Genomic DNA, 19,740 nt, shown 5'->3' with positions numbered 1-19,740 from the left:
TATATACATAAATTAATCCTAAAAAATTCTTCCTACATTTAAAAGGCAGAAACAGACACTTTGTATAAATTTACTAGCTTCATTCTGTATGCCAGACACTGTCATTAGGCTTCCATTCTAGTGGTAAAGGAGCAAAACAACAAATAAATCAATATTCAAGAAGTCAAATGACATTAAATCCCATGAAGAAAATGCAGCAAGGTAAGGGGAATCCAGAAGATTGAACATGATCACTCTTTGATGTAGCTGGTCAGGAAAAGCATCATTTGAGCAGAGAGCTCTCTGAATCAAGTGAGGAAGGAAGCCAAATGGATTATCACAGAGAAGAGTCACACACAATAGTTCTAAGTTTTAAGACACAGCAACTTTAAACAGAGATGAGCAAGTGAGGTAGAGAGATCACCGAAGTGAAAGGAAGCCAGTTTGTACAGGGCATGCAAATCTCCAGATTTTACTTTAAGAGCATCGGATGGGAAGCCTCTGAAAGGTTCTGAGCATAATAACATGGTTTAACTCAGATTTTAAAAAGATCATTCTGGCTTCTACTAGAGAACACACTGTAAAGCGCAAGAGCTACTAGGAAACAATTTCTTTCTTTTGACAAAAGATGATGGATGCCTTTAAACAGAGTAAACAATGGTTTGGGGAAAAAAAAAAAAAAAAAAAAACAACCCATGAATTGTAGATATTTTGAAGGTGTAGCCAACAAGATTTACCAGTAATTTGAGTATATGACTTAGATAAAAGATGCTTCTAAGGCTTTGGGCTGCACATGAGGGAAAAAGAGCTGTTACTGACTGAGATGGCAAAAGATTATGAGAGAGGTAGGTTTGGGAGGATGAAAATCAGGAGCTCTACTTTGGACATGTTAAGTTTGAGAATCAGAATTAACTGCTGGATAAACGAGTCAACAGTTCAGAGGGCAAGAGTTGCCGATGGAAATAGGAGAGCTATCAAAGTGTAAAAGATAAAGCTGTAATCTTAGAAAGAACAAAAATATCCCCAGGACTGGGTCCTGTGCATTTCTGATATTTATAGTAAACTGAGCATTTATTAAAACTGCCTTGCTTTACTGAACCATAAATCACTTGCTGTATTTGCCCCTGCTCCATTTATACACCTGAAAACACAGCCTTCGTGTTAGATGTTAGAGGTAAAGAGTAATTATCAAACATAAAAAATCTGAAATTACTGAAAAACTGATATGAAATCATTAAGAAAACTAAGGTGTCTAAATTAATACATACAAAGAGATTCTACAACATGGCATTTATAAACAAAATCCATGGCCAGGCATGGGAGGTCATGTCTGTAATCCCAGCACTTTGTGAGGCCAAGAGTTCAAGACCAGCCTGAGGAACAGAGTGAGACCTTGTCTCTACAAAAATGGGGGAAAAAAAATTAATGTTTAAGCCTGGCATGGTGGCATGTGCCTGTAGTCCTAGCTAGTCAGGAGGCTGAGGCATGAGGATCACTTGAGCCCAGGAGTTCAAAGGTGTGTTTGAGCTCTGATCACACTACTACATTCCAGCTCTGTCACTTATGATAGAGCAAGACACTGTCTCAAACATGTAAACAAAACAAAACAAAAAAATACAGGTAAAATAAACAGAAATAAATGAAAAGATCTAGGTTATTGCATTAGTTTCTAGGCTTAACTACAAAATGGTATCCAGTTGTTAAAATTTTTTGCTTAGAACAGGAGTGTTAATATATATATTTTTTTTTTTTTTTTTACTATGCTCATCTACATCCTAGGAAATAGGCCACACTAAGAATTCCTAAAAACAAAGTATTCTTTAAGTGTATATAAATTATTATTTAAGATGCACTCTAGGCGTTCCTTAAATTGAAAAAAAAAAATGCATGTCAAAAAACAAAAAAAAAAAAAAAAAAAAAAAATCATGCTTCAACAAATGTGGGATGTTGCCATTAATGGACAGTTAGTTCTTAGGTAAAACCAAGAATCCTTCATTACCTATTCTGTAAATGAGGACAGATACTATTAAAATATTAGTATTACTCACCTTATTGAAAGTGCTGCCTTGCTATGGTTTCTAGATATAGGAATGTGAGAAATGATGGCAGCCTTGAAGGTTCAGAGGTATATTCCCATACTAATTATGGCTAGAAACTTACACAGCTCTATGGAGACATTACGGTAGGTCTAATTTCCTGGTACTGTACTCTAACACAGTCAAGTCAAACAGTATGAAACCTTGCTTAATTCAATAAGGACTGAATGCCAGAGTGTTACCTGGGAACTTGTAACAATTAATCATGCCTCACACATTCATCTTTGAATCTTTTTACTACCAAATGCAAGCTGCATCTATCCTCTCCCATTGTAAACTTGACTAATCCTCTTAACTTCTTCCAGAAAGAATGAGTTGAAAGATGAAGATGGAGGACAGCCTATGAGTCTCTAGAAACCCTAGTGGAATTTCTAGATTTTTTTCTAGAATTTTCTGTATGTTGGTCCTGTGACCAACATCTCGGTAACCCAGTCCACCCACCCACAGCCCTGCTAACCATTTTACATCTCTTATGAGTGAAGATTTCACATTTGAGAGAGATGTAGTATTTGCCTTTCTGTGCCTGGCTTATTTTACTTTACACAATGCCCTCCAGGTTCATCCCTGGAGGGGATGACATTTCCTTCTTTTTTATGGCTGAAGAATATTCCATTGTGTATACATACCACATTTTCTTTACTCATAAACACTTAGGTTGATGCTGTATCTCAGGTATTGCAAATACTGAAAGGAACATGACAGCATAGATCTCTTCAACATACTGATTTCATTTTCTTTCATATATATATCCAAGCGTGACTGCTGAATCATATGGTAGTACTATTTTTGATTTCTGAGGAACCTTCATGCTATTTTCCATAAATGCTGTACTAATTTACATTCCCACCATGTGTAAGGTATCTCTTGTCTCCAAATCCTCATTGCACTTTTGTTAACAGACATTCTAATAGGTATAAAGTGATGTAGTTCACTGTGGTTTTTAACTTGCATTTCCCTGATGACTGATGCTGAACATTTTTTTCATTTACCTGTTGGCTGGTTGTATGTCTTATTTTGAGAAATGTCTATTCAAATCCTTTGCCCATTTCTTAACTGAGCTGCTTTCTTACTATTGAGATGTTTGAGTTCCTTATATATTTTGCATATTAACCCCTTACCAGATACATGGCTTGCAAATACTATCTTCCATTCTGTGTGCTGTCTTTTCCTTCTGTAGATGTTTTCTTTTTGCCATGCAGAAGTTTTTCGGTTTGATGTGATCTCATTCATCAATTTTTATTTTTGTTGGCTTCAAGTAATCCTTTTGCCTCAGCCTCCCAGAATGCTGGAATACATGTGTCAGCTACTGCGCCCGGCCTCCGTGTCTGTTTCTATGTGACTACCATGCTGTTATAATCACTGTAGCTACGTACTGTATTTTGAAATCAGACAGTGTGGTGTCTCCAGCTTTGTTCTTTTTACTCATGATAGCTTTGGCTATTTAGGATCTTATGTGGTTCCATATAAATTTTAGTACTCTTTTCTAGTTCTGTGAAATATAACATTGGAAATTTGGTAAAGATTGCATGAAAACTACAGATTGCTTTGGATAATAAAAACATTTACAATATTAATTCCTCCAACCCATAAACATAGGGTAACTTTCCATTTATTTGTGTCTTCTTCAGTTTCCTTAATCAGTGTTACACAGTTTTCAACTCTTTGGTTAAAGTTATTTCTAAGTACAATCATCCCTCGATATCTACGGGATACTGGTTCCAGGATCTCCCATAGATACCAAAATGCATGGATGCTCAAGTCCCTTATATAAAATGGTACAGTACTTGCATACAATCTATGCATATCCTCTTATATACTTTAAATCATTACTTAGTACCTAATACAATGTAAATACTATGTAACTAGTTGCTATACTGTAGTTTTCTGACTGCGTAAGAAAACAGCCTTTTTTATTGTATTTTTTTCTCAAATATTTTCATCCAAAAGTTGGTTCAATTTGCAAATGCAGAACCACTGATACTGGGAGCCACTGCATTTTTTGTTTTTGGTACCTATTTATTATAAATGGAATTGTTTTCTTGATATCTCTTTTAGATAATTTGTCATTAGCGTACAGAAATTCTACTGATTTTTGTATCTTGATTTTGTATATTACAACTTTACTGAATTTGTTTATCAGTTCTAACAGTTCTCTGGTAAAGCCTTTAGGGTTTTCTATATACAAGATCATGTCATTTTCAAACATGGACAATGATGTCTTCCTTTTCTTTCTCCTGCCTAATTACTCTTAGAAGGACTTCCAGTACTGTGTTGAACAGAAATAGGAAGAGTGGGCACTCTCGTTTTCTTCCTGATGTCAAAAGAAAAGCTTTCAACTTTTCGACATTCAGTATAATGCTAGCAGTGGGTTTGTCATACACGGCCTTTATTTTGTAAAGGTACATTCCTTCTATATTTAATTTATGAGAGTTTTTAGTATGAGAGAATGCTGAATTCTGTCATATGCTTTTTCTGCATCTAATGAGATGATCATATGGTTTTGGTCTTTGTTCTGTTAATGTGGTGTATCACGTTTTATGGATTCAAGTCTGTTGAATCCTGTGCCCTTACCTCAATCATGTGCCCTTGAGGTAAGTCCCATACGATCACAGTAAATGATCCTTTTAATACACTGTTGAAGTTAGTTATTATTTTCCTCAGCATTTCTGCATCTAAATTAAGAATACTGGTCTGTAATTTTCTTGGAGAGTTCTTGTCTGGCTTTGGTATCTGGGTAATGCTCATCTCCTGAAATGAGTTTGAAAATATTCTCTCTTCCTAAATTTCTTATAAAAGCTTAAGGATAATTTGTACTAGTTCCCCTTTAAATGTGTGCTAGAATTCAGCAGTAAAGCCATCAGGTCTTGGGCTTCCTTTGGTGGGAGAATTTTTTATGACTGATACAATCCTTATTTGTCACTGGACTATTCAAATTTTTAATTTCTTCATGATAAGGCCTGGGCAAGTTGCATATGTCTAGGAATTTTTCCATTCCTTCTACGGTAATGAATTTGTTGGCATATAAGTGTTCAGTCTCTTATGATCCTTTTATTTCTTGTATTTCTCTGGTATCAGCTGCAATGGGTCCTCTTTCATTTCTGATTTAACTTGAGTCAACTCTTTTTTAGTCTAAAAAGTTGTTGCTTTTGTCAAAAAACCCCCACAACTCCCTTTTTTTTTTTTTTAAATCTTTTCTATTGCTTTTCTAATCTCTATTTCTGTTCTCATCTTTATTATTACCTTCTATTTACTAACGTTAGGCTTAGTTTGATCTTCTTTATTTACTTCAGGTGTAACACTAGGTTGTCTACTGGAGCCCTTTCTTTTTTCTTCCATATAGGCATTGATTGGTATAAACATCCCTCTTAGCATTGTTTTTGCTGCATCTCATAGTTTGATATGCTGTCTTTCCATTTTTGTTTGTGTGTGTGAGAAGAATGTGTATTCTGTCATTGCTGGATAGAATATTCTGTGTGTGTCTGTTAGGTCCATTTGAATTTTAGTGCAGTTTAAATATTCTGTTTCTATAGTGATTTTCATTCTGGATGATCTGTCCATTCGGAAAGTGGGCACAAAGACTCCTACTATTACTGTACTACATTCTATCTCCCCATTCAGGTCTATTATGTTTACTTTACGTATTTAGGTGCTCTGATGTTGGGTGCAGATATAATTACAATGGTTATACCCTCTTGATAAATTGACTTCCTCATCATTATAAGGACCTTGTCTTATTTTATGGTATTTGTTTTCCTTTATGCCTGTTTTACCTGATGTAAGTATAGTAATCTCTGCTCTCTTGGTTTTTGTTTGCATGGAATCTTTTTCTTCATCCTTTTATTGTCAAATGATGTGTCCTTAAAAGTGAAGTGAGAATCCTGTAGGCAACATATAGTTGGGTCTAGTTTTATAATCTTGAATTCCGCTGTTCTGTGTGTTTTGATTGGAGAATTTAATCCATTTACATTGCAGGTAATTACTGGTAGGTATGGACTTAGTACTTGCCATTTTTTAAATTGTTTTCTGGTTGTTTTGTAGACACATTGCTCCTTTCTTCATCCTTGCTGTCTTGCTTTCAAATAATTTTGTCCAGTGGTATGATTTGCTTCCTTCCTTTTTATCTCTTTAGTATCTACCATAGGTTGCTTTGTGGTTACCATGAAGTTTACACATAGAATGTCTTAGTATAACAGGCTATTTTAAGATAATAACAACATAACTGTGATTGCATTAAAACCTACATACTTCCCCCTCTACACACACATTTTACATTTTTGATGTCACATATATATCTTATACTGTGTATCTGCTAACAAATTATCACAGCTATTAATATTTTGAATCACTTTTACATTTTACATCATACTAAAGATATGAGTGATTTCCACACCAATACAGAATCAGAATATTCTAAATCTGTGTATTTACTTATACACAGTGAATTTTAAACTGATAAGCATCCTTTTCTTTCAGGTTTAAGAAATCTCTTTGGTATTTCTTACAAAAATAGGATGGGGGAGGAGGCAAGATATTTAAGGAAAAAAAAAAAAAAAAGACAGGCCTAGGGGGTGATAAACTTAACTCTCTCTGCTTTCTTTTCTGATAAAATCTTTATTTACCCCTCATTTCAGAAGGACAGTTTTGCCAAGTAAAATATTCTTAATTGACAGTTTATTTTTCCTCAGCATGTTGAGGGTATCATCACACCCTCTCCTGGCCTACGTTTCTGCTGAGCAGGCAGCGGCTGCCTTTATTGGAATCCCCTTATCTATGATTTGCTTCTTTTCTCCTGCTCGTTTCAGGGTCCTCTCTGGCTTTAGTTTTTGATAGTTTGATGTTTTGGTGTTCTTGTTCAGATTGAATCTGGAGATCTTTGTCCTTACTATACTCTACATCTTCCTCATTGTTATTTCTTTAAACAGGCTTTCTGTTCCTTTGTCTCTCTTTTTGAACTCTTATAACTCAATATTTATCTACTTGATGCTGTGGCGTTTTCTGCCACAAGCAGAAAGCTTCATTCTACTGTCTGTATATTTTCAAATAACCTGTCTTTTCAGTCCAGATTTTTTTGTCTGCTTGCTAAAGTCTGCTTTCAATGCTCTTTTGCATTTTTCATTCCATTTACTACATTTTCAGCTTCAGAATTTGATTTTTAAAAAATAATTTCAATCTCGGTATTAATTTCTCATTTTGATTGTCGTTTTCCTGATTTTGTTGAATTGTTTCTCTGCATTTTCTTGAAATTCACTGAGCTTTCTTAAACAATTACTTTGCATTCTCTGTCATATATCTCCATTTCTTTAGGGTTGGTTACAGGTGCCTTATTTGGTTCCTTTGACTGGTGTCACGTTTCTCTGACTGTTCTTGATCGTTGTAGTCATGTGTTGGCACCTGCACATTTTAAGTAAGTTGAGACTTGTTCAGTCTTTGCAGAGTGCCTTTATCCGGGAAAGCCATTCACCAGTCAGCGTGTCCAGAGATTATGTAGCCTGAGTCCACAGGGGCCGACATGGAGTCTGGGTCTTCAGGGTAGGTCCTGGAGCCTTGGTACACTGGTACTAGCCTGGCATCTGGGTCTACTAGGGTGAGCCTGAATCTTAGGTCTGAAAGGACCCAGTATGAAGGCTGGGTAGGTGGGTGGTGGTCTAGAACTTGGAACACAAGGGGCTGGTCCACTACTCGGTCTACAGAGACTGGCCTGGACCCTTGTTCTGCAGGGACGTGAGGCCACAGGGTCCGATCCAGAGGGCAAGGCTGCAGGGACTAACCTAGCACTAGGCAGGCTTGGAGCCTAGGGCTGTGGAATCTAGCCTGGTGCTGGGGTGGGCCTGTAGGCTCAGTTTCTGGGTATTGGTCTGGAGTCTGGAGCCATGGGGGCCTTGCCTAGCACTGAGTTTTATAGGGGCAAGCTCAATGTTACGGTGTAAGTCTGGTATACACTTCCACTCCTTCCCCCAGGTGGGCAGTATTTCTCTGCAAGCTGGGCGGTCAGGGATTGAGGGAGGTGTGATGCAAGTAATGTAAAACAGTCCTTCCTAACCTCTTCAATATGGCTTTTCTTATTTCTGTGCCACATTCAGGTAATCTCTCATCTGGTTTTCTTAGCTCTTATATTTTTGTGTGTGGAAAACTGTTCAAATTGATGGTTCTAAAAGGTGCTAGTCTGCCATCTTGGTGTTATCTAGACCTCAGGCTTTTCTTTAAACAACTCAACACTTTGGTCTGGCAGCCCAATCTTTCCAACCATGGCCTTCATCAACAGCATATAAATTCAAGTACTCCAATGTTAACATCCTATGTACATGCCACTGGTGATTCTGTTCCATCAGCTCTGCTAATATCCAATCCCAAAATACCATGCATAATCTTCGGGCTGTTGGAGAAGTCTTTAAATTTCAAATGTGGTAAGGTCTTTAATCTTAACTAGCCACTCAGTGGTATGAGATTCTCCTAGTCTGATATGGTTTCTGATTTCAGGTAGCCAGCCAGACAAGACTCTCAATAACCTTTCATCCACTTCACACAAAGTAGAATAATGGTTGCCAGAGGCTATGAAGATAAGGAAATGAGGAATTATTGTTTAATGGGTATAGAGTTTCAGTTCTGCAAAACAGAGAGCTCGAATGGTGACTGTGCAACAGAATTAATGTACGTAATACCACTGAACCAAATACTTAAAAATGGTGAAATGGAAAATTTTACACTATGTGTATTTTCCTACAATTTTAAAAACTGAAAAGTCACATGGTTGGTCACATAAATTTGAGAAATACATTTTATAATCGTTTCTTGCAGATTCACAATATACACTAGCATTTAAATAGGGTTCCACTATTTTCAGTAAGAAAATCTTGACTTTGCCATCCTCACCCACAATTATAATTAACATCACATATCCATCTTTATACCTCCTTGCTCTAATTTCACTGGATGGGCATCTTTCCTCTTATGCAAGGCAAATCACTGTATAAGTATTTTTTTATATTACCTGCATGAGAGATACACCTTTATTTTTCATTCCAACCCCTACTACCTTGAAAACTTTGATAATTACCACCTCTGTTATCTTTAGTCTTTACGACCACCAACATATTTCTCTTCAATCCTTTCTCCCTTGCAAGGTTATTAAAAATATATGTCTGACAAAATTACTACCTACCTACCGAGCAGATTCTTCACTGACTCCGAAATACCTTTCTATCATGTGCTATCTCCTTCATTTTCCTACCTCTCAGCCAGTTTATGATCTAAAAGTCTTCAACTGCCTATTGGCCCCTACTCCCTATGCTGCTTCTGAACTTTGGCTCATACTTCTGCCTAGAATAACCTGGTCATGCTTCTAGCTGCCTAATTCTCAGTCACATTTCAAGACTGAATTCAGCATTCCGTTGCCATGGTTACTTCCCTGCCATCTATACTAGATTCCTATTGCATACCTGGGTACTCCAGTACTCCTTTATGTTACTACTGTATTCTGGATACCATTCTACCTCAGTGACTAAAATTATTTGTTTCTGCATCTTTTACTCAGAGTATAATATAAATTTCTACAGTGTGAAAACTAATAATTGTGCATCTCTGTATCCATAACATAGTACCTGATGCCTTAAACATGGCAGGCACTGAGATTGTTAAACTCAACTCTTCCTTCAATCTCTCTATTTTCCTACAACTACTACCAGGGAAGCAAAAAGACATAAGAATTCAGGTGTGTGCAATTATCTATCTAGTGGTAGAAATCTAGTGAAATGTTACCAAGGTTTAGCAGTATCTGGTAGGAGAAAAAGCAAATATGTTCCTATCTCCCAATTTACTGCTAAATCATTCCTTTCTTTTAGCCAGAAATAATTTCCAAATAATGTAACATCATTTAAAGCAGTCCAGGGCAACTTAAAAGACACCAGAGTCTCAACCACTTACATTCGGCTAGCTTCAATGTCGTCAGACTGAGGTTCTCCTGGTGATCTGTAAAATGCAATTGACAAACAGTTAGCAAAATATTCCATATTCCAAAAAAAAGTAGACATATTACTTAGGAAGATAAATTTGTAAGCAAGATTTCAGCACTAAATTAAACAGTTTTAAAAATAAAGATGTCAACATGAAAAAAAGTGGTAAGATCAGGTTGCCATACAACACATTTATTTATTTTAAGGGTTGGACAATTAAAAAAATGAATTTTTTTAAGGAAAACTATAAAAACTATACATAGATACCAACCCACTAGCCATTATAAGCCATAATTATTCACAAAGTCAAGTATGTGTAATAAAACACACAACTATAAAACGTCCTATAGCCAAGTACTGGTTAGCCACATTAACAAATGCACTCACTGGTATTCACTCATAGTATTAAATTTTAGATTAGTGGCTCAGTAAACTACTCCCTAGGCAGACAGGCTGAAGCTTAGGCCAGCCATGCAGTTTTGTAAATGACGTTTTATTGGGATGCAGCCATACTCATTCATTTAGGTATTGTCTATGGCTGCTTTCACACTAAAAGAACAGCTGAGGATTCATAGCAGAAACCACATGGCCCATAAAACCTAAAATATTTATTTTCTGGCCCTTTAAGAACAAATATGCCAACCGCTACTCTAGAAAATTCAAACTATATCTAATACCTTGGAAAGTTTAAAGACACTTAAATCAGATACAACATTCCAATGATGATCTTGGTCTAACAGTGAAATTAAGTTTCCCTAAAAACACAATTGACCATTGACCGTATGTATTACCTGTCAAAAGTTTATCACCTGAGGTAAACTTTTGCACTGGATAGCCATGAATTAACTTTATTTTTAAATAGTTGCCAGTTACTTTATTTCTAAATATACTACTGCTCTCTTATGTAGAAATATTTAAAATTCTAAGTCACTAAGAGGCCTTTCATTTTCATTTTGGGAGACATGAATCAGTATTTCCCTATCTCTACCATGTTGTTAAAAATAATTTCCTGTCACCCTATTCACTTTTATAAACAGCATCAGCAACAATGAATGTTGTAAGGTGAGTCAACATAATACTGATTTCTAACACTCAGAAATTCCCAAACTCAATAAAAAATGGTTTTTCAGGTCAAAAGCTAAATTTTCAAATTGGCATTAGAAGGTCATGATTTGTGAACTTCTCACCGAATTTAGACTTTAATAAGTTGCTAAAGCAATTTTAACAAAAGAATTTTAAAATCAGTCACATACACACACACACACCTGCTTTCTAAATTTCTTAGCCAAAAAAATTAAAAACCTGTTTCTTTCTTCATCAGACTCTCAAAATTATCGTCACTGAAATTCATTCAGATTCCAAGGACAAGAATGGAAAAGAAGAAAAAAAAAAAAAAAGACTCCAGCAGCTCAAATATTTTAGATCTTCTTTGCAATATATTTAAATTTTCAATTTTGCACAAAATTACATAAGAACTAAAAACTGGGGCATGCTGGAGGTGGCAGTGACTTGGCAGTGACACAAATGCAAAAATTTCACTCCACCCTCTCCCCCAGGGAGCAAGCAAATCACCTATGTGACACACCTGGTCTCCACCAGCCTTGTGGGTAAGTACCCCAAGATTGCTTCCAAACTTGTATCTCCCAGACAGAAGAGCTAAAAACTGATGATAACCCCATGTACCAGCTGACTCATTTTTGAAAGTGCGACCCTCCAGCATCAGATGTCATACTGTAAGGAGGCAGAGCTGGCTTGCAAAACAAAAAATAAACCTGCTGGCACTGAGGGAAGAGAGGCAAATTAGAAGTTTTCAAACATGTAGGCAGCAAAACTTTCAAAATTAACAGGGAAAGAGAAGAGAGGGAAAAAAAATGAGGACATGATGATAGGAAAATAAAAATATTACTGCAAAAAAGAAAGACACAAGAAGGAAAACAAATCTAAGTCTTAGAAGTACAACATATAACTGTTACAAAGTTTTCAGATCCTGAAACAGGATAAAGTTTAAATATATTATCAAATGATAACTACATCTATTTTCCCAATTTCTGTTCTGTAAGCAAGAAAATATGTGAATTTTGGCCTGAAAATGTCACCAAACTGTAACATACTAATTATTACTTTTTACATATATTAAAGTAGACTATTAAAAACCATTGATAAGACCAATAATTTAAACCAATCCAGTATACAAGAAGGACAAGGATTCAAAGATTATTACCTTAAAACAAATCTGTCCTGGGACTATTAAACATAGCAAAATTGTTCTGTTCAAATTGGAAATTGTTTTTTAATAAAGAGAAAAATGAATATATACAGACCTAGCAGACATTTTTCTTGCAGTATTAATAATTTATGTCTGAATAAATTTTTACTCATACAAATATCAGTATATTTCTAGAATACTCTAAATAAGTTACCACAAAAGTCCCGAGATTAGAATTCAAACTCTCAAAACTATGAAATATGCCAGGCGTGGTGGTTCACACATGTGTAATCCCAGCACTTTGGGAGGCCGAGGCGTAAGCACCACTTGAGCTCAGGAGTTCGAGGACAGCCTGGCCATCATGATGAAACCCCGTCTCTTAGCCGGGTGTGGTGCTGTGTGCCTTTAGTCTCAGCTACTTGGGAGGCTGAGGTGGGAGGGTCACTTGAGCCCAGGAGGTCAAAGCTGCAGTGAGCCGTGATTGTGTGACTGCACTCCAGCCTGGGCGACAGAGTGAGACCTTGTCTCAGAAACAAACAAACATAAACTATGAAATAGATACCACCTAGCAATACTTCCCAAACTTGATTTTGGCTCCTAAAGAGTCTACTTATTCTTTCACTGCCAAGTTGCTGGAAGTAAAAATCCTCTATGTGTTTTTAAATGCAGAACATATAACCAAATTCAAAACATATAACCAAAGGGACATTTTTGTATTAAACTATTGACTTAGGTTATCGTAAAGTATGTCAGAATAACAAGTCAGAAAAGGAATTTTAAAACTAAAACAATAACCAAGTAACATTAGATAATAAAAAAATAAATCTTAGAAGAGTCTCAATTTTAGGTCTTGATTTGGATCGCAGAAAATATGATCATAAAACGCCCACTAATCTGAATACTGCAGCATGAGCTAGCAAATTCAAATGGTGGCTCACTTCCAATAACACTGGTGCAGCTTCTCCATTCTGCAAGCCACTCCTTTTACCTCCACTGTAACTCTCTAGGAGAGAAAAGTATACTAGTTTTATTAATGTTATAAAAACTTCTAGAGAAATGTTTAGTTAAAACGTTCACCACATAAAAGGCATACTATTTAAAATACATATTAAGAAATTTTTCATGTTTTCTATGTTTCTAATAAAGTTTGTTTAAAACTTTGAGGTTTTTTGAGAAATACTTTCCTGTTTATCCATACAGATAGGCCTTTGATAGTGGCTACTGATATTTTTAATAACAACAATTAAAAAAAAAGCACTGAAATATTTTAAGGAGATTAAATGAAGTAGGTCAACTCTCAGGCCCACAATTCTTAGCAGTATTCCTGCCAACTATACATTGTCTTCATTTTTACAGTATGTATTTCAATTTACAATGACAGCCTTTTAAAGGCTGTAAAATAATTCAAAATTACCTTTTACAAGCTGTGGCCATTCGGTGACATCAGGGTGATCACAGCTTTGAGTCACTGATTAAAAACAGGTTGTCACACCAGTCTAGCTGCTACCTTGATCTGAGCGTAGGCTTAATAACTCTAATAAATTAAACAAACCTTTGGTTAGAACACTTTAATATATAAATCCAATTCATTGTTCAAAAAATAATCTTCAAAGCTTCAAATTAGGTGTCAATGCAAAATTCAACAGAAGAGTAATTATTATTGAAAAGTTTTTAAGGATTACTTGCCAGCATTTTGTTTTTCTTAAATGATCTCCTCATTTGAGAAACCTTGTACCTTTATGTAATGTTATATTTTATGAAGCATTTTGGTCAATAGTACCATGAGTCTTACAACAACTTTGGCTTTACCTAATCAAGACAGATAATAGAGTAAAAAAACAAACCAACAAAAACTTAAGCAGCCTCTGAGCGATTAACTGACTTGCCCAAGATTTTGGAACTCGTGTTGAAGAAATGACAAAAACCCAAATATACTGACTTCCTATCAAGGGATCAATTTTTGTTTTGTTTTGTTGTGGCTTAGTTTTGCTATACTGGCTTTCAAGATTTAAGTATATATAAATGAGTAAACATTTAAAACATAGATTAAGATCTTTCAAATATGGCCAACAGTTTAAATGGGGACTAATTTAGTGAAAAGATTCTTAAAAGTTGATAGAGAAATCAGTCGCCAAGTAGGCAAATGCTTAAAACGGAATAGTTATATACATACACATAAACACACACACATACATAAATACACCAAAGTCTAGTCCTACTAATTCTGTTATTCACGTAGAGTCATTTAACATCAGCCAAAACCCCTTAAGTGCTGCATGAAAATATGTTCTACTCTTTCTTGGCCATAAATTTACTAAGACTTAATTTCATGAGAGTATGGCAAAAGATGAAAGCATATCCTCCTCCTTCAACCAAGTATCTTTTTAACCCCTTACATGGCCTTAGCTGATTTTTAACCCCTTACATGGTCTTAGCTGAACTTTTCTGACTGTCACAGTTAAAATGTAGCAGACCTCTTTACTCACACCGTAGTTCTGGCAAAGATACCATACCTCTGAAATATCCCAGTATCAAACGATCATTTTGTGTAACTAGTTCTTTCCTCATGATTCCCCTATCCAGGCCAAATCTGAGGCGTACTATGAAAAGATGAGGAAATTAGGAGGAAAAAAAAGACTTCATAGTTAACATCCTCAAAGCAGCACAGGCAAGCATAGGGTGGTTACCAGTGTGGATTCAGAACCTGATATAAAACAGCAAGGTATCTGCGAACACCAATGGATAAAACATGAATGTTTGAGCCCATACCTATGCAGTTATGAACGTAGGGCTTCAAAATACAGATTAGGTAAGGATTGGCCTGAATATATAAAAATAATAACAGGGGTTTCCAATAAATGGGATTTATAGTATCTGTAAGAAATAATGCAGTCTCCCAGATATTCCTATCATAACTATACATCTCCTAATAAGAACCTAGACATGGCTAAGATTATATGGGAACCACCACCACCCCTAAAATGAACAATGATTTCATGATACAGCTTCCCCTTGGGTTCTCATGAGACTAATGGTATGTGGAATTAGAAGACTGAAACAAGTCTAACTTCCCATCTTGTATACACAAAAAATAATGAAGTTAAAATACCTTTTAATTGACTAACTGATCTCAATGTAATTAAAGAGCTGTATGTATTTGGGAAACTACTGAGTCAAGTCCTTTCTTCCAGTCCCCTCTGTTATGAGGTCTGATGCTCAAAAGGCTCCAAAGTCAGGCTGGATTTCTGTTTCTGGTCATTTATGAGCTGAGAAATCTTGGGCAAGTTATTTAACCTCTCCGTGTCTCAGTTTCCTTATAGGTAGATAGGTAGAACTAGGAGAATAGCACCTATTACAGAGCTGTCAGGGATGAACAAGCTAACATCTAAAATATCTCACAACAGTGCCTGACATATAATATGCTCACAAATGGCCAGGCATGGTGGCTCACACTTGTAATCTCAGCACTTTGGGAGGCAAAGGTGGGTGGATCACTTGAAGCCAGAAGTTTGAGACCAGCCTGGCCAACATGGTGAAACCACATCCCTACTAAAAATATAAAAAATTAGTCAGGTGTGGTGGCACATGCCTGTAATCCCAGCTACCCAGGAGGCTAAGGCATGAGAACTGTTTGAACCCGGAAGATGGAAGTTGCAGTGAGCCAAGAAGGTGCCACTGCACTCCTGCCTGGGCAACAGAGCAAGACTCTGTCACCAAAAAAAAAAAAAAAAAAAAAAAAAAAAAAAAAAAAAAAAAAAAAAAAAAAAAAAGTCACCAAAAAAAAAAAAAAAAAATTATTAATATTCCTAGCCCAACACCCAAACCTGCCCTCTCAATCTTTTTATGCACATTATTTTACATCTCACAGCACACTAATCTCTTAATAAATTTTTTCAGCACCCTTTGTGAGTCCCATATACAGTCTTGGAAGAGTAGTTGGTGAGCACCTGACACAATGCTTTAAAAATGGCAGGTGCCCAAATTTGCTGAACACATCTGTCATTATTGTGACATTAAGATATACATGCAATATGAATTCCAAAAAGTAAAACGAAAACATACCATATTTCGCCAAACTTCTGTGGAGCTGGTGAATTCTAAAATCAGGCTCTTACAGATTTTTAACCTAAAATATAAAACACCTCACTCAATTCTTTTTACATAAACAACTGGATAAACTTTCAAAAAAAAAAAAAAGTACTAAAGTTCATCATAAAAGCAAATTTATTTTCTGTAATAATAATGAACATCAAAAAACTTATCAAGAAACAATTACCCTATTGCTGTTGCCAGGATGAGGGAAGCATAGTTAGGCAGGCCCTACGGCCTGAGTGCTTTCAGCAAGCAAAGCTGTATTTCCCATATTCATCCACAAAGCTTAGTGCCTTTTATTTCTTTATCCTGCCTCCAACAGGGCTAAACATATTTGAAAACTATTTGACTATACCCCCCTAACCCCTTCAAATACCTATATCAATTTTGTTTTCAATTAAATTCTATATGCTAAGCATCAGCTGTGTTAGATACAAATCTGGGCATCTATCCACTATTTTCTAGAGTAGCAGTCTTGGGCAGACCCTTTGACCCTGAGTCTCCAGCGTCAGGTTGTTATAGTAGAGAAAATGCATTAAAAAGTTACAGCATAATGCCTACCTGGCACAAAACAGAACTTCAGTATCACTATGATAATTATAATTTATTAAATCAACCACTTAACATATATCAAAACTTAACTCTTAAAAAAACAAATCCTGAAGCTTAAAGCAAGCTCCTGAATTATCACTCTAAATTCTTAACTTGTTTATATACAATCAGAACATTCCTCAATGGAACAGAAATAAAGTCCTTTAATGTACTGCATTATATATTAAAAAACCAAATCTCAAAGATAAGAAGCCTATCCAGTGTCCTAGAGATGGATGGTAGACAATGAATACACTGCATATAAACATTTTTAAATGAAATCAACCAACTTTTAAGGTTTTAGAGACGGAGTTTCAAACTTCAGCCTGCAATAGAATTACCTGGGGAAATCTAAAAACTAGTTGGGCTCTACCCGCAAAGATTCTCATTCAGTGCATGAGGTGGGGGTTTATGATTTAAAAAAAATTTTTTTTCAGACCCACCCAAGAATGCAGAAATGAATTTGCATTTTAACATACACTTCACATGACATACAGATTCCATTCTAAGAAGCCCTGCCTTCCAAATTATGAATTAGGAACACATATTCATAGAGGAAACATACCAAATCTATAAAATACAGGATAAATAACAAAAGCTGTAAGCACTACAAATATTATGCACACTCACTTGTCAATTTAACCTTAAGAATCCTAATACCAGACACAGTTCTCTTATCTTTTCAACAGAGGGCTCCATCTAATAATCATCTTCAACAGAGGGCTCAGTCTAATAATCTTATAAATAAGTATAATCTAGTAAGAAATGCCTAAGTCAGTCTATGTCTCTCTGCCTAAAATTTTCACTTTATTCATTTCTATTTTATTCTTAAGACAGGTCATGTCACCAACTAATCATCTCTCCTTGACACACACATGTATTACATACATTATTATGAATATGACTGGCATAGCCATCTCTCCTTCACCTCCTTCTAAACCTATTTCAAAACTTGATTTCATAAACTGTTTTTTTCTATCACTTTTTATTATAACATCCAACACGTCTGTTCTTTGCACCGTGTTTATGGTGTCTTATATTTATGTTTAATGCTACTTATTAAAACTGTCTATGTTTTGTCCATTTACACATTTCACAACCAAAGAAGGACTACTCCAGCAATTTCCCAAAGTCTTCCTGCCTTTAAGCTCTCCTCATTCCAGTCCATTCTGCAGTTAAGACTTAAAAAGTTTTAAATACAGTACTGCTTTCAAATAATACTTGCAACATAATTTCCTCAACTCCATTAACTCCTCAGAGTATCATTTCTTTATCCTTTTTCTGCCAAAAAAAAAATGTGAAAACCACTAGCTCAGCTGCTATTTTCTACCTAGTGAAATTTTTCCTAGAAAAGTTTCCATCATTTCCGTATATTCCCAATGCTCTGGCCCCTTAATCCCACTTAATTTTTGTAGCTGTTAAGACTGCTAACGACTCCTCCTCTCCTCTGGCTTCCCTAATGTTGTATCCACTCATTTTCTTCCATCTCTCTAAAGGCAACAAGGTCTTCTGCTAGTTCATCTTCCTACCTCTCATATGTGGCCTATCTCCAAGTTTCTGTCAATAGCCACTTTTCTTAACCTAAACCCAATCTCTGTGCAATGCCATCCATTCCCATATCACCTCTATACTTACAAACTCCTTACTCTGTGTCTTTAAGCTCTTACTTCTGGCACGGTATGCCTGCAGCTACCAATTGCCAATGGTACACGTCCATTTGGATGTCTCATTAGCGTCTACATTAAGCATATCTAAAATCAAACTCAGTTATTTTCCAAAAAAACTCACTCTGCCTAATCTCACTGTCCTAGTGATGAACTGAAAAATGTGGTGCCATTCATTACTTTCTCTCCCGTGTAGGGTGATATTCCTTCAGCCTTCAATTTCTTCATAATCATTCATTTGAAAATTGTCTACTAGATTTTGAGTGCCTACTAGGCGGATGAAGATGCAGTGGTAGAAAAACTAGACATAATTTCTTGTCTTCATGTGGTGAGAGAAATGGGCACAAATAAAAACCACAATTAATTATGCAATTACAGTGCAGTCTCGATGGAGAAATACAGGGAGTGGTAAGTGTGTATTATAATAAAAAGTCCTGACTTAGTCTGAAGAAAAGGAAAGCCATTCTTTATGAGGGACAAGAAAGATTTTTAAGACACACTAAGAAAAATCCTGTGAGGTAATGGTAGCACTGTCAGTCCAGCTGGTCAAATTAGAAAATTTCTCAGTCATATTCTAAAGAGTCTCTCTTTCCCAGTATATCAAATTGTTTACCAATTGCTACCAATTCATCCTCAGAAATTCCCCTACATTTCTTCATTGCCACACTATTCCCTAGTCTTTTCTGATGGCTTTTAGTTACTTCCAGAATAAAACAAAATCTCCCAATCACGTCAGAGACTCCACACAATTTGGTCAAAACCTGCCAGTGCAGCCTCTTCTTCCAGACTAGACCAAACTTCAAAAGAATATGCGTATCATTTGTTTTTATACTTCCAGTGCTTGAAAATGTTTATAGAATAAGCATCTTACAAAGGAGAACATTTTTCTCTTGGGGGACTTGCTTTCAGTCCTTTAGTACATGCAAAATTAAAATTCAAACCCAAATTTGATTCTAAAAACCGTGCTCATTACCTTGTACCTCCCTTCTAATTTACATTCAAACCTTAAAAATTTCCTTAGAAATATCTCTTACTAGGCCGGGCGCGGTGGCTCAAGCCTGTAATTACATCCCAGCACTTTGGGAGGCCGAGCCGGGTGGATCACGAGGTCAAGAGATCGAGACCATCCTGGTCAACATGGTGAAACCCCGTCTCTACTAAAA

The 19,740-nt window shown here is 36.0% G+C and overlaps 1 protein-coding gene and 1 long non-coding RNA gene across 2 annotated transcripts in view; one reads left to right on the top strand and one right to left on the bottom strand.

Moving 5' to 3' along the window:
• UBE3A (ubiquitin protein ligase E3A) overlaps nucleotides 1-19,740 on the bottom strand; it is a 96,527-nt gene that overhangs the window by 50,206 nt on the left and 26,581 nt on the right. The window contains exons 2-5 of the mRNA XM_037737250.1: nucleotides 16,293-16,356; nucleotides 13,645-13,764; nucleotides 13,169-13,233; nucleotides 9,996-10,040 (exon numbers count right to left, since the gene is read on the bottom strand). Coding sequence (XP_037593178.1) covers nucleotides 9,996-10,040; nucleotides 13,169-13,197 — 74 coding nt within the window. The 5' untranslated portion in view covers nucleotides 13,198-13,233; nucleotides 13,645-13,764; nucleotides 16,293-16,356. The remainder of the gene's footprint in view (nucleotides 1-9,995; nucleotides 10,041-13,168; nucleotides 13,234-13,644; nucleotides 13,765-16,292; nucleotides 16,357-19,740) is intronic.
• The window catches only part of LOC119470593, a 41,387-nt gene that overhangs the window by 17,024 nt on the left and 4,623 nt on the right, over nucleotides 1-19,740 (top strand). The window lies entirely within an intron of this gene.

The sequence above is a fragment of the Cebus imitator genome, unplaced genomic scaffold (genome assembly GCF_001604975.1).
Source record: "Cebus imitator isolate Cc_AM_T3 unplaced genomic scaffold, Cebus_imitator-1.0 Scaffold36, whole genome shotgun sequence".
Taxonomy (NCBI): Eukaryota; Metazoa; Chordata; class Mammalia; order Primates; family Cebidae; genus Cebus; species Cebus imitator.
The sequence above is the reverse complement of the archived record's forward strand: the minus strand, read 5'-3'. Positions and strand labels throughout refer to the sequence as shown.